General features: G+C 41.5%; 1 protein-coding gene across 1 annotated transcript in view; it reads right to left on the reverse strand.

Annotated features, from left to right (window-relative positions):
- Positions 1-2,077: 2,077 nt before the first annotated feature.
- LOC144826959 (dynein regulatory complex protein 1-like) overlaps positions 2,078-14,223 on the reverse strand; it is a 125,484-nt gene continuing 113,338 nt past the window's right edge. Inside the window, exons 15-17 of the mRNA XM_078685420.1 lie at positions 13,844-13,981; positions 8,685-8,787; positions 2,078-3,506 (exon numbers count right to left, since the gene is read on the reverse strand). Of these exons, the coding sequence (XP_078541546.1) occupies positions 3,444-3,506; positions 8,685-8,787; positions 13,844-13,981 (304 nt within the window). The 3' untranslated portion in view covers positions 2,078-3,443. The remainder of the gene's footprint in view (positions 3,507-8,684; positions 8,788-13,843; positions 13,982-14,223) is intronic.

The raw sequence follows: 14,223 nt of genomic DNA on the forward strand, positions 1-14,223 counted from the left end.
ACTAAACCCTCCGGAACAGACTACATTTTACTCAACAGGGGTGCCCTATTATTGTATTGTATTGAAGTTGCATTTATATAGCGCTTCCTACCCCGGACGAGGTGTCAAAGCACTTTTTCGGGGAGTAGCACGCTACTCCGGAACCCATAAAGGAATAGTGGTGAATTAGTATAGTGAAATATGAAGGTGATTTAAGTGGTGGATAGGTTAGTTAATTATTTCGATTCAGAAGGATCGCAGAAGGATATATTAATAGCTAAGATAGGGAGAGACATTTGTAGAACGGGTCAAATCAGAAGCTGAAATCAGATTACTCAGATATGTGTTCTCATTCCTGCTGGAAAGAAAGGTAACATCTGGAGTGAGAACCTAAGAAGTCTACGCTGATACCTGTGCAAATCAATATTAATTATTTAATACTAAAAATAGTGAAGCAAAGTATGTCGAGCTGCACTCGTATATATTTAATTTCCACATTCCTAAATGTTTGGAAAGCAAGTATTTGACATATGTAGGCCTAGATTTACTAAGGAACGCCTGGGCACTCGCGTGGAGCTGCACCTTTTGCGCCACACCAGCGAATTCGTTTTTACTCCGTAACTTTTTTGTAAATAACTAACTTCATATAAATTAACTCTATAAATAAATCTTGTAATTTTTAGTAGACAATAAATAAAATAAACCTTTGGCAGGATTTTTAAAAATAATAACTCTTTCACAAATAATTGTATTAAAATATATTTAAATTAAGTTCATGCTCATAGCAAAATTTGATTAATAGTGCTGATGCATGTTTTAACTTTGTTCTAAATTAAATAAAAGCAAATTATTTTTGATATTTTTTTTAAAAGTTGAATATACTTTAATATTTTTTGCAATACTTTACAATAGGGCGATCTCTGCCCTGGTGGCAAGATCTCCACTTTTGTGTGAGAAGTTACTAGTACTAAGTTTAGAAACGTAAATGTTTCTCCACCTCCTGAATTCAGGCGGTGGAGACATGCAAGGCTACACTTGACAGTAATTGTACACTTGTACATGGTGTATAGTCAAAAGTAGTAAATTTACTACAAAGTGTAAGAGTAAATGTATACATGTAGGTTTCATCGTGTATTAATTTACTTTAGTGCACACCCCTCCTTGAGCTCAATAAACCAACTCTTTTGCTATAATACCTCAATAGTATTACTATCTAGATAAACAGCTCCAAAATATACAATCCTTCAATCACTTTACATAAAATTATTTTGGATTTGATATAATTCAATCTTTTCTACAAGTACATGTCTTTGTTTGGAACTATCCTTCCCCGAAAGCACACTGTTATACTATGCATGTGGGATAAGAGAATTAGAAATAAGGATATGTATTTGTGGGAAAGATTCAATCATATGAAATCCAAAATAGTGGGAGATATTTTGGAATGTTTCTGGAGATCCCTTATCAAGCTCATCAGGCAAAGGATTATATGTTGATTAAGGTTATTGAGATTCTGTTATTGGGTTTTAAATGTGAATGTTGGTTGGTTGACAATATAAAAAAAATATATGTTGATATAGAAATGAAAGATTCTAGACAAAGTAATGGAAAGAGAACAATCAACATTCTTCAGTTGTAAATAATGGCAATACAACTGAATAGGATTATTTAGTAATTAAGATTGTTTACAAGGAGCTGACAATTTACTATATACATTTTCCTTTATTATCAAGTGATAAATATAAAGATTTTAAAAGGACTCTTGCTCAAGGGAATGTAAATAAAGTTTCTTGGTGAAAATTAAGAGACTGCTATCTTACATCATATGTGTTATGGCATGGATCACAATTTAACCAACTGCATGTCATTTGTACTTGTATTTGAATTAACAAAATACAAAATTGAAAATGTTGTGATTTTTAAGCTACACAATAGAGAATGGAATGCATACAATTAAACCTACCCTGGTGAAGTGAACATTTTGAAGACTATTAAGCAACTGGTAATGAGGAAATCAATAAAGACTCATAAAGAAAAGCAGTATTTGTGAGATTTTTCTGAAACACCCAACACCAAGGTGGATTAGACCTTAACAAAGTTTTTTTTTTTTTGTTGTAAATTTCTTTATTAGCTTTACATCTCCAGCACAATATAGACCTTAACAAAGTTTATTCCAGTGGGACAGAACAATCTTAGGTCCTTGGCGGTTACACTTGATCATTCATTCTTTTTTACCTCATTGGCCCGGCCGGCCCTTTCTGGCGCCAGAGCAAGGTACATGAGAAGGAAGAGAACAGATTCAAGGAAGGGATTACAGACAGTATCTCGTATAAACATGATTCATTAGGAAGGATGAAAGTACATCTCAAGCATAAAACACACTTTATTAACCTGAGACCAAAGCGCATTTGGGTCCTTGGCGGTTACACCTGCTAGTGTATTCGTTTTTCCAACGTAGACCAGGCACTTGCAGGCGTTGGGGCACGGTACGCGAACAGGTAGAAAAGCTGATTCACAGATAGTTTAGAGCAGTGGTTCTTAACCTGTGGTCTACGGACGCCTACCTAGGGGATCCGCAACTGCTTATAAAATTTAATTATATTAACAGATCAATGGCATATAAAAACTAAAGAAGCAAAATATAATGATAAAAATTATAAAATGTTCTGTAAATGTGAAGGAATTTGAAATTAAAGCTTAAAAAAGTTAGTATGCTCAGATTAAATCGTGGGAGCAGTGCAAGTGCATCAAACAGATTATAGAATGGACACTGTGAGCCCTAAATGGAGTTTAGGGGAGCTGCATTTTTCCCATTAAAATTAAAAATTTGATTTTTCTAGCATTTAGTGAAGTAAAGTAAATATTTCGTTACTTATGTATTGTGTATTTTTATGTTTAGTTTTGTGTTTCAAATCATCGACAATGCATAGGCCGGGGTTCCCAGCTTCCAGTAATTACTTAGAGGGATTCCCCGGATTCCAATAATGATTCATTGGGGGTCCCCAGGTTCCAGTAATGATTATGTGGGAGTCTATAAAAGTCAAAAGGCCACTGGGTTATAGTATCTGCTATAAACATGAGTTATTAGGGAGTGCTGGATACACCATGGAAGTCAAGTAGGAGTATATGGAGAAGGACCAGGATATCCATGGACCTTCTGACGGCGACCCCAAGGGCTGGGGCGAGTCCATCTGCAACACCTAAACAGCGCAGTGGGATCTGGGATCTTTGAAAAGGGGGGAATTGTGGGTATTGATTCAATGACCAACAGTGACCCTGAAGGCTGGGGCGAGTCCATCTGCAGCTCCTGGATAGGTGGGATCTTTGTAGAGGGGGGAATGGTGGATATCGATGCACCTGCTGACGGCGACCCTGAAGGCTGGGTGAGTTCATCTGCAGATCCTGGACGAAGATCGTTGGAGAGGGGGGATGGTGGATATCGATGCACCTTCAGACAGAGACCCTCAAGACTGGGATGATTCCATCTTCAACACTCGAGTGGGGGGAACCTCCAGCTCTGAATTAATCTGAAAAGTAGAAGACAAGAAAAAAACATTTAAAGTCTCTTTAAGACGTCAACGCCCGGATCGTACCATAGAAGACTGAGTTTGGGAAGTACAGGAAGTCAAATGAGAGGATTGCCATGAAGTAGCACAAGACTCAGGCAGCGGGCACATTTTTGTTCCAGGCTTGTGCACTCAGGCACTACAAGGTCTCGGGCTTCACTTATGCTTCCTCATTTCAAGCAATGCATACTTCCCCGTGTTTGTCTCCAGTGCACCTGATGGAGCTGGCATGTACTCCATGCAAGGGCTGCGCTTAATACTTGGGCGTGTTTATGCTTCCAAAGATGTTAATACCTCTGTCTCACCTGACATTCAACTTATCTTCGAGCATGCACACGCTTAACCCCTTCAGTCCCTGTTTGCAAGACTTCTTTAGGAGATGCAGGGCACAGGACTGCCTCTGATCTTCAAGTCCTTCCGTACTCCAACCCCGACAGACGGACAGCACTTCTGATGAGGCCTACAGGGCTGGGCCCAATACGCCAAATGTGGTATATGGACAAAGGTCCACACGCAGGACAGACAGAGGAGCCAGTAGGCCATTCTGTTCATCTTTCACCCTAAACCTGGGGTTTCTCTCTGCAGGGAGCCTCCTCTGTGCCCCTCCAGATTGCGCTCCTTATGTGTTTGTGTTACTCTGATGATCTGGGGTGCATCTTTGGTGTACACCTACTCATAGGAGAGGGGGCTCCTGCCCAGTCATACCATGGTTAACATGTGGAACTTTGAAAACTGTTCTTATGCACTAAAACCTGTGTGACTGTTCTTTTGTAAACTGTTCGCAGGCAGTAGAAACTGTTCCTATGTAAACTCAGATACCATTTTGGGTCTTTTTTGCGCTATATGAATTTGGTAAATACGAGGATCCCCTTCCCCAAGTAACTAGCAAGTAAGAGACTAAATTAAACCATTAATACCCAGATTAGACTGTCTTAGCTATAGCCAAGTGGGCCTGACCATCCCTTTTCCCTTGCTTATCCCAGATCCTCCCCCACTTCGAGCGCTGCAATAACCAGGCCATCGAGACATTGAACCCCTTGAAACCAACTGAGAGGACTTTGCATTCACCTGCTTCTCTAAAATAGTAAGTGCAGTTACGCAACCTGGCGCCTAGTGCGATGTTTACACTATAAATGATTAACCCCTTCCATGCTGGGCCGATTCTGCTCCTGTGCTGAAGATTTCAGCGCGGGTGCGGTCATGACGGCCCCCAGCTGTCATCAGCACACGGGCACTGTAGTGCATGACGGCTGGGGGCCGTCATCAGCATGGAAGGGGTTAATGCCCCAAGCGCCCATGCATGCCGCAACTGTAATTCTCTGGTTTACCACCACTCGGGACTATTTAGCAATTAATAGTCCACAATACAGCATGCATGTCAACTGTTATTATCCTGACACTGGGAGCACAGAGGCACTGTATTAACCAAACATCCAGTAGGGCGCAGTGCTAATCTAAGCTTACTTTTACTCTAGTTTCAGACTGCTCACCCTGTCCTGATGATGATCTTGATTCAATTAAGATCGAAACATCGTCGAGCCCCCCAATGAAAATCCCCTCATTGTATATAGTTTTGTGGATTTAGTTTTGTTGTCCATGTGATATTTCGTGTATTTTCACTTTCACTCAGTCACGTTACACACCTTGTCACTCATGTGAGCACCTGAACGTATCTATGTAATTCAAATCTGCTGATTATAATTAAAACTACACATGCTGCCCTACATGCTCTGCTCCCTATTGATTTAGTTTCTAGACAAAATAACTTCTTTCTTGTTTTTGGACCTAATTAGGCCAACCCCGAACCATTGTTCTGTTTACATATACTACAACCCCAGGTTCGCGTAACGGGGTACCCTTGTTATCCCTAAATCCCAAAAAATACAAAAACACGGGTGTACACACCGTAAATGGGAACACATTTGTTAAGATGAATACTTTTAATTATTTAGGTGTCGCCTTTGACTCTGATATGAGATGGGGGTTTCTAATAAATCAGAGCTCTCAATGGCTTGAACGCGCAATCTATGCAATACTTAAGTTTGCTACAAAACTTGGCCATAAACCTATAAAGGAAATGTTGCTATTATACAAATTCAAAAGTATCCCAATGGGCACTTATGGGGGCAGGAGTCTTGGGACATACAAATTCAGATAAAATACAGAGGATTCAAAATAGCTTTTTAAGTAGGCCTTTTTCAGTACCTATGCGCACCGCAACCCACATTTGCCATAACGAACAAGGGTTGAGTAATATTGAGGACACCATGAAAATTGCCCGTTTATTAATTTGGCTTAAGATCTGTTATGCACCTAAGACATCCTTTTCCAGGCTTATTCTGAAGTGTTGCATTCCCTTGAAAATATCGATAGGATACCATTGCTTTATTATGTGAAACACATCTTTAACAACGGAGGAGTCACAGAATATTTTAGTACCCCGGGCTCTGTTATTGCTAGTCCTAAAGGTAATTTTTACAACCAATTCTTCGATTTTAGGTATAACGTTAGAAAATTGCAGTCAGAGTTTATGAAGACGAACATACATCATAATGCATTTATCACTACTCTAAGAATGGAACTGCACTTAACTTGGACCTGCCCACCCCAGCATAGATTTGGTCTCACTCGTCATCGATTAGGCATCGTGCATTTTCTGGTGGCTTCCCCACAACAGGGCCGCTTGTTTTCCAAACTTCCAAAATGCTTGTGTGAAAATATTTCTGCTCAAAGCACTGTGCACTTTATGTTACTTTGTACACTATATATGTCAGCACACCTAAGGTTTTTACTCCTGCATTTTCGATCAGAAGGCATTAGAAGTTACAAATAGGGTCTTAACCACTTGGATGCTAAGGTGTTTTATGGCTTTGAATGTAATTTCCATTGAAGTCAATGGAAACTCCATGACGAGCTGGGCTCGTCATGAGCGTCGAAGGGGTTAAGGATTTATCACTTCCTTTGCAGGCTTACATTTTATACAAAATTCCATGGTAGTTAGGAAATTGTATTGTATTTTAATGTTTTTCTTTACGGTGTGTATTTTAATACCTCTATTTTTCTCCATCAATATTTGATAAGACAATTTACTATGAATTTTTGCCTGTAATTTATAACATGAATTTAGAATTTACTTATGAATAAAGTAATTGACTGGGCGACTGAATATGGGTGGTGTAAAGCTGGAACCTCAATGTCCACAACACTAGCTTGGCTGTTGAGATGTAGAAACAGACTACCAATCTCATTGGGTGCAGAGACCAGTAAATCAAGGCGAACTCTTCTGCGGACTGCGAACTGACGAGAGGAAGTCTCTTGGTTAGAAGGCTTTAAGAAATGGGACACAACTGGGATATCAAAATTGGGCAAAGTGCCTAAATAAAATACCAGGAAAACCTTCAAGTGTCTTAAAACTGAATGTGTGCTGAGTAAAGGAGAGTTTGGTAAATATTTATAATCTCTGTAAGTATCCCATTAGCAGGCCCATAAAGTGCACTCCAAGGGCATGCTTTGCCTTTTACTAACTCCTGGTGTAGCACTGGCACCAGCAAGGACACTGGACTGGGAGATACAAAACCGGATAAACATGATCCTAATGTAGTAAAATCGCAAATAAAAAACACTGGCATAAGAATGGCTCTAAGGCCATCCCTCCCTGTCCCTGCGCTGCTTGGCTTCTAAGATAATGCGGATCCCTCCAGCTAGCCCAATGGTCGCCTTCCACTGATGGCATGTTGAACTCAACTGCAACAACAAGGTGATGGATGGAATCCTTGAAATAATCCCAGCCACTGGCAATCGCTCGGGCTGCACTCCAGTCCATCAATTTATGCTCATCATGCAACCTCAGTTTGGGCCCAGCCATATGCAAATTAGTGTTGAACCTCTTGCAAAAGGAACAGTTCAGCCTGGTCTGCTAAACTGGGTCTTCTCTGAACCAGAACACAAGCAACCCAACACCTGTTTTGTCCTGATTGGGGCTCGTCAATCACAAATAACTTGGTTCCAGTGGCACAGTGAGCACAGGTCTCATGTCTGGGCATACAGTACACTTAGGGCGACAGGTATTGGTTTCTCTGTAATGTTTTTTCTTACAGTGATTATCTGGAAAGGAATTTGTCTGTAATTAATGTGCTTACAGTGGTCTCTGTCAAGGAATTTATCTGTAACAACATTTCTTGTAGTAATTGCTTTACAAAGTAGTTTTGCTGTATTTTTCCATGTAGTTCATTTGTAAAGGTATTTTGCAATAGTTGTTTATATAAGTAGTTTGTCTGTAAAGGCATCTCTCTGTAATTACATTGATTTCTCTCTAGAGGTATTTCTTATAATGTTTTTTCTTCTTGTAGTTTATCTGTAAATGTAGTTCTCTAGATTGTTTTCTTGTAGTCATCTCTCTATAAAGGCCTTTCTATTTGATTAATTTCTAATCGTGGGTTCTCTGTAAAGATTTTTTTAATAATGTTTTTTCATGGTTTATTTGTAAATGTATTTGTTTGTAAAGCTTTTCTTTGTACTAATGTATATGTAAAGGTATTTGTCTACAATTATTTTTTCTTATAGAGATTCTCTCGAGCTATTTCTCTGTAATGCCTTTTCTAGCAACAGTCTCCATGCAATAGTATTCTTCTTTAATCACTTTACATGTAGTCAAGGTTTCTCTGTAAATGTGTTTCTCCGTCATGTTTTTTTTAGTTGGTTTCTCTGTAAAGGTAATGCTCTGTAATGACATGTTATGCAGTTCTTCTATATAACAGGTTCATATTTCTGTTTAAGGTCATGATTTCATATGCAAATGGTCCTGAATTTAGGTTTTGGAATGCCAGCACACAATATACAGAGAACTATGCCTTAAAAGGAAAAGTAAATAGGTATTCTACTCAGGTTCAGTTACATCAGCAGGAACAATCCTACAAAGTTTGGTCCCACAAGCCCCCCTAAACCTCTAGAACAGGTAATTGTGCACATGAAAATACAAGACCTCACTTTTAAATTGCAAACATTCAAGCTCTCATCTGTTCTTTAGCAGTGGCTAAACTAATTCTGACTACTCACTGCCATTTAGGAACAGATATTACAATTTAATGAGGTGTTTCAGAGTATCGTATGTGTCACAGGAGTGAAATGCCTTGGTCTCACCTTGGAGTTGAGGTATTGATGGAGTAGAACACGGAGTTCGGAGTTCTGCTGCGCCAGGTTTGCCGTTTCATTCCCCAGCTGTGCCCGTGACGACAAGACATCACTTTCAAAAACAAAAAGGGCATACAAGAGTTTCACCATCTTGAATAGGGAGAGTTGTACAACTATTACAATGAACATAGACAGATGAAAGAAAATTCGTTTTTCTGTATGTTTATAAGTGTGGGATTTAACACGCAGGGGAAAGGGGCGACCTGATGCCTTTTCTTCAGCTCCGGAAATTCCTGTGGGTTCTGAGTACATATCATGTGAGTATCTGTACTTTACTAAGGTTTCCAATAGCTCTGACACTAGTGCAATGGGAAAGAGTGCCACGACTCCTCTCTCTTGAGAGGGTGAGTTGAGCCATTAAGGGTTATTCTCGGCAGCTCTAAGTTATTAAAACAGATAGCGTGATACAATCCAACATCCAATCTAGGTCAATGTTCACTCAGATTCTGCCTGGGATATTTCCTGACTCAGGTAGAAGGATCAGGATATTACTGAAGCTCAGGCCCTGGTTGATCTCATTAGGGTCTTAGCTCGGCGGGAACGAAGGATCGGGATATTATTGATGCTCAGGCCCTCAATAACCTCGCTAGGGTTTTATCTCAGCGAGAACGAAGGATTCAGGATATTATTGATGCTCAGGCCCTCCATGACCTCGCTAGGGTTTTATCTCAGCGAGAACAAAGGATCGGGATATTATTGATGCTCAGGCACTCCATGACCTCGCTAGGGTTTTATATCTGCGAGAACGAAGGATCCGGATATCATTGATGCTCATGTCCTCCATGACCTCGCTCTTGTTTTATCTCAGCGAGAACGAAGGATCGGGATATTATTGATGCTGAGGCCCTCAATGATCTCGCTAGGTTTTATCTCAGCGAGAACGAAGGATCGGGATATTATTGATGCTGAGGCCCTCAATGATCTCGCTAGGTTTTATCTCAGCGAGAACGAAGGATTGGGATATTACTGATGCTGAGACCCTCAATGATCTTGCATGGGTCTCTTGAGATAGAAGGGCCGGGATATTAGTGTTGCTAAGGTCCTCAATGATCTCGCTAGGGTCTTATCTCGGTGAGATCGAAGGATCGGAATATTATTGATGCTCAGGCCCTCAATGATCTCGCTACGGTTTTATCTCAGCAAGAAGAAGGATCAAGATATTATTGATGCTCAGGCCCTCCATTACCTCGCTAGGGTTTTATCTCAGCAAGAACGAGGGATCGGGATATTATTGATTCTCAGGCTCTCCATGACCTCGCTAGGGTTTTATCTCAGCGAGAACGAAGGATCAGGATATTATTGATGCTCAGGCCCTCAATGATCTCACTAGGGTTTTATCTCAGCGAGAACGAAGGATCGGGATATTACTGATGCTTAGGCCCTCAATGATCTTGCATGGGTCTCTTGAGATAGAAGGGCCGGGATATTAGTGTTGCGAAGGTCCTCAATGATCTCGCTAGGGTCTTATCTCGGTGAGATCGAAGGATTGGGATATTACTGCTGCTCCGGCTCTTGATCCTGTCTGGGTTTTGTTTAGGTGAGATAAAAAAGATCGGGATATTACTATAACTGATCTATTCCTGTGTCTTGTCTGTTTAAGACAGAAGAATCCTTTCTTAATGCTGTTATTGGCCCACTGATCTGGTCTATAGCGTTTTGGATTGTTGAGAGAGTTAAAACCAGTACTTTCCCAGGACGAGCATGGTTCTCACGTGACATTAGTGTACGCATCAACTGGACCAGCAACCCAAAGCCTGACACTCAGCAAGGCAGATCTCAAAGCTGCCACTCTGGCGGCCATTTGTGTCAACCCTGGTTCTGGGACAGCAAACACTGTACTGGGGTTCTCAGTACCAAACATCAGGGTCATGATCTAAACTGAGGTGTTCATGGAGCAGGGCCATCTGTCTCTATAGAGGGAACTGGAAATTAAGCTTCCTCTTCTGCAAAATATTCCAGTGGCACTGCCAGGCTCTGATTAATGGCGACGCACCTGCTGTGGCTGCATAACTTATCATATTTTACACTGGACCATTTTCTGATCCTGGACATGTGGGCTTTGCTGTTTCTTCCAGCTCTCCCTTTTGATTGTTGACTAGGAGTTCTTCTTTAGAAGCAGAATCCGCTGGCTTTCTTTTCCTGTTGAATGTCACTGTTACCATTGCCCGTGTGTGTGCGTGTGCGTGTGTCAGTCGTACTTATGTTCTCCACATGGAATGACCTGCAAACCATTGCTGATTGAGGCTAGTTATCCCTGAACCAACCCTTCTGGATTTGTCAGAGGTAGTACAGTTGACATGGTTGAAGTGATCCTCCTGAAAAGGCGCACCTGCTGGATCACTGGATTAGTTGGCAGCTTGATTTAGGGAGCCTGCAGCTCGAGATGAGTGCAAACAGCTTGATCGTCAATGGCAATGCCACAGAGCTGAAGGTCTCAGTGTCTATAAACATAGTGCAGATTTCCTGATGACTATTTTGGATGGGTTACATTTCGGTAAAGGACACTGTTGCGAACCTGCTGTTATCTCCATGGATTCAGCGACGGGGTCCAAACGATACGTCATCTTTTCTCCATCTTTAAATGCTCCATAAAATTCTCCCATTTATGCAGATGTGATAGTGGTAGTTCAGTCATCACTACTAGACTGAACTAAGACAATCCTTTTCACTCTGCTTTTCCCACCTTTCAAATAAAGAGCTCTGGAGATCACTGGCTGTGCAGCTCTGAATCTGCTCCTGATTTGGGGGCAATGGTTGGGAAAGGCTAGATATGCCTAGCGTTACTGGCACTTACTCTGTAGCATTAGCAAACCCTGCCATGTTCAAGTGAAAGATTGGAAGAACCCAGTAAACAACCTTTTTCAGTGGTTTCAGAGAACCAGCTCCGATCAGTCATGATGGTGAAGCTAAACTTTCTCATGATGTTAGGAATTACACTGCTCTTGTTGTGTTAAGCGTATCTTTCATTGTGTAACTTGCTGGGTTATTGCTTTAGTGAATATTGTTAATTACCACAAGCGCAACATGACTAATTGTTTCATAGTTATGGTATATAAAGTGACTAAACATAAATAAACCCTTTCTTTTTAATCTTTAAAAAAATAACTTTACTGCGTTTTAGTGAATAAGAAAAGCAAACATGTTACTAACTACATACTGGTACCTTAGCCCAACCCCCCTCGATCGCTTTTTAAGCTTTGATTTATGTAGCATTTGAAGTCGTGCTGCAAGTAGGGGAGAGGTGTGGCGCCGCGGCCAGGGCGACTGACTCCGGAATCTGGGGACCACGGTTCGATCCCCGGCTCCGGCGGCAGGTTAGCCCAGCACCATGTGACTCTGGGCAATAGCTCGCTTAATCTTCCCGACGGCCCCCAGCGCCTAGAGACCCTTACGGGTGATTGTGCGCTTTACAAATGTGGATTATTATTAAGTCCAGCTTGTCAGTACTTGTCACATTATAAGTAAATAAATCATAATCACTACTTTGTGAGAGATTTTCCTGCTCTGCTGTGTTATTTTTAGGCATGGACTGCAGCAAGGGTTACATTTTCAAGCTCTGATTGAGTGTTGAATCAAAATTCCACCCAGTGTTGTCCTGGGGCAGGGCTGCTCCAGTTATTGCTTCAATGGGGTGTCAGCCTCAGTTCTGGGGTTTATGGCAGGTAGGCTTCTGTATAGGCATTCATTGGTGCAGAGATGTATGGTGCATGATGGCTCCCTCTAGACTAGTTCTGCTATATTAGTCTGTGGCACCCACCTGATGGAGGTTAAGGAAGACACCATTTCTGGGTGTAGACGACAGGAATTGGGACAGGTGTTTAGAAGCTGGGGTTGCAATGCTGAGAGCTGTATCTTAAGGTGATAAGCTTTAAAACATGGACTGCAGGAGCTGAGAAAGAAATTGCTAGAACTGAACGAAGATGAAAGAATGTGTCCATGATATCAATATCTCCACCAACAGTCTCGGCAGCTTTCATTCCCAGGACAATGTGGTACAGTTTCCAGCTCCTCTTCAGGTTTCTCCTCATTCTCTGCTCCACCCACACCAGGGGGATGCAGTGTGGCCTAGCTCTGGGGCTGGCAGGAGCTCATGGTGTTGCAGAAGAGGATGAAGATCTTCGCCAGACTTTTTTTAGATCTTCTACCTCAGGTTGACATCTCTGGGCCTCAGCAGCTTTAGGGTCTGATTATGATCTTGGCGGATCTGGTCCCACCATTGCTTTTCTGACGGTTTTCCCACCCGCCAACTTGCCGGTAAGCCCACTGTATCACATGTCACTTGTCCCACAATGAATCGTGTGATAACATTTGCTTTGGCCTTGTATATTTTTACATTGCTCTCACATGCAATTTTTTTATGTGTCATGCTTAAGTGTTCATCTTACAACTTATTGTGGTAAAATGTACACACCTGTATGGATACTTAAAAATTAATTAATTGTGTGGTGGTGGCGGTGGTTGTGGGTGCTGTGCTTGTGGTGCCTGTGGGGTTACATTCAATAGTGTGTGTATGATGTTGGTATACTATGCTATATGTAAAATAAAGGACATTTCACATTGCCTACATATACATTTTGACATTTTTACCCATTCATAACATACATGTGTAGTTAGGCAATAATAGGTATTAGAACATTGGAATGTTGGGAGCTCCATTGCAGACAATGGAGTGCTCCCTGCTTCTACGGGCCGGTAAAGGCCCGCAGAGCAACATTCCAATGTTCTACAAAGGCTTCTCGAAGCTCGAGGGGATTTATATCCCCTCGAGCCTCGAGAACCCTTTGTTTAATTTGTTAGAACATTCTGCCCTCATGCGCGCTAGCAGGTTTTCCCGCTGAGCGCTGGATTTTTAAAAAACCCGCGTTACGTGACAAAGCCAGCTCGTCACGCGCGTAGCGCAGGTAATGCCCATGACGAGCTGGCTTTGTCACCGCGCTGAAGGGGTTAATGTGAAGGTCTCCGCTGTGAGTACATTTTAACCATAACTTTTTTGGGTGACACCACAGGTGTCAAACAATTCTACGACAAAATGAATTATTGTATATATCCTAAATAAAATACAGAAGATTAACATGTTACGTGATTGAGCAAATGTTCAGCGCACTTACTAGTACTTGAGCATTGCAGACTCCAGTGCATCCCAGACCTTCAGCTGCGACTCTGGAACTACATGCGCCATTGCGCGCCAGAACTCTGCGTCTCCGCTGCAATCCCGCGCCTGCATCCTCGAGCGGGAGTTGGCATCACTAGCCAAGAAAAGGAGAGAAAATTAAAATCTTTCAGCACAACACCAGACAAGGAAAAAGCTCCAAAGAAAAGTAAATTAACGACAAAAAACTATTTTTAAAGGAAAGATTGTAGCTGCAAGAAAACAGACTGACCTGTCTAGGAATTTAAACATTAGACCACAATATTGCCAGCAACAGCCATGAGCAAGGAAAAGCACACGTTACTTACCTTTGGAATCGCTCTTTCTGGTGGATACTCT

This window comes from Lissotriton helveticus, chromosome 4_1 (genome assembly GCF_964261635.1).
Source record: "Lissotriton helveticus chromosome 4_1, aLisHel1.1, whole genome shotgun sequence".
Classification (NCBI taxonomy): Eukaryota; Metazoa; Chordata; class Amphibia; order Caudata; family Salamandridae; genus Lissotriton; species Lissotriton helveticus.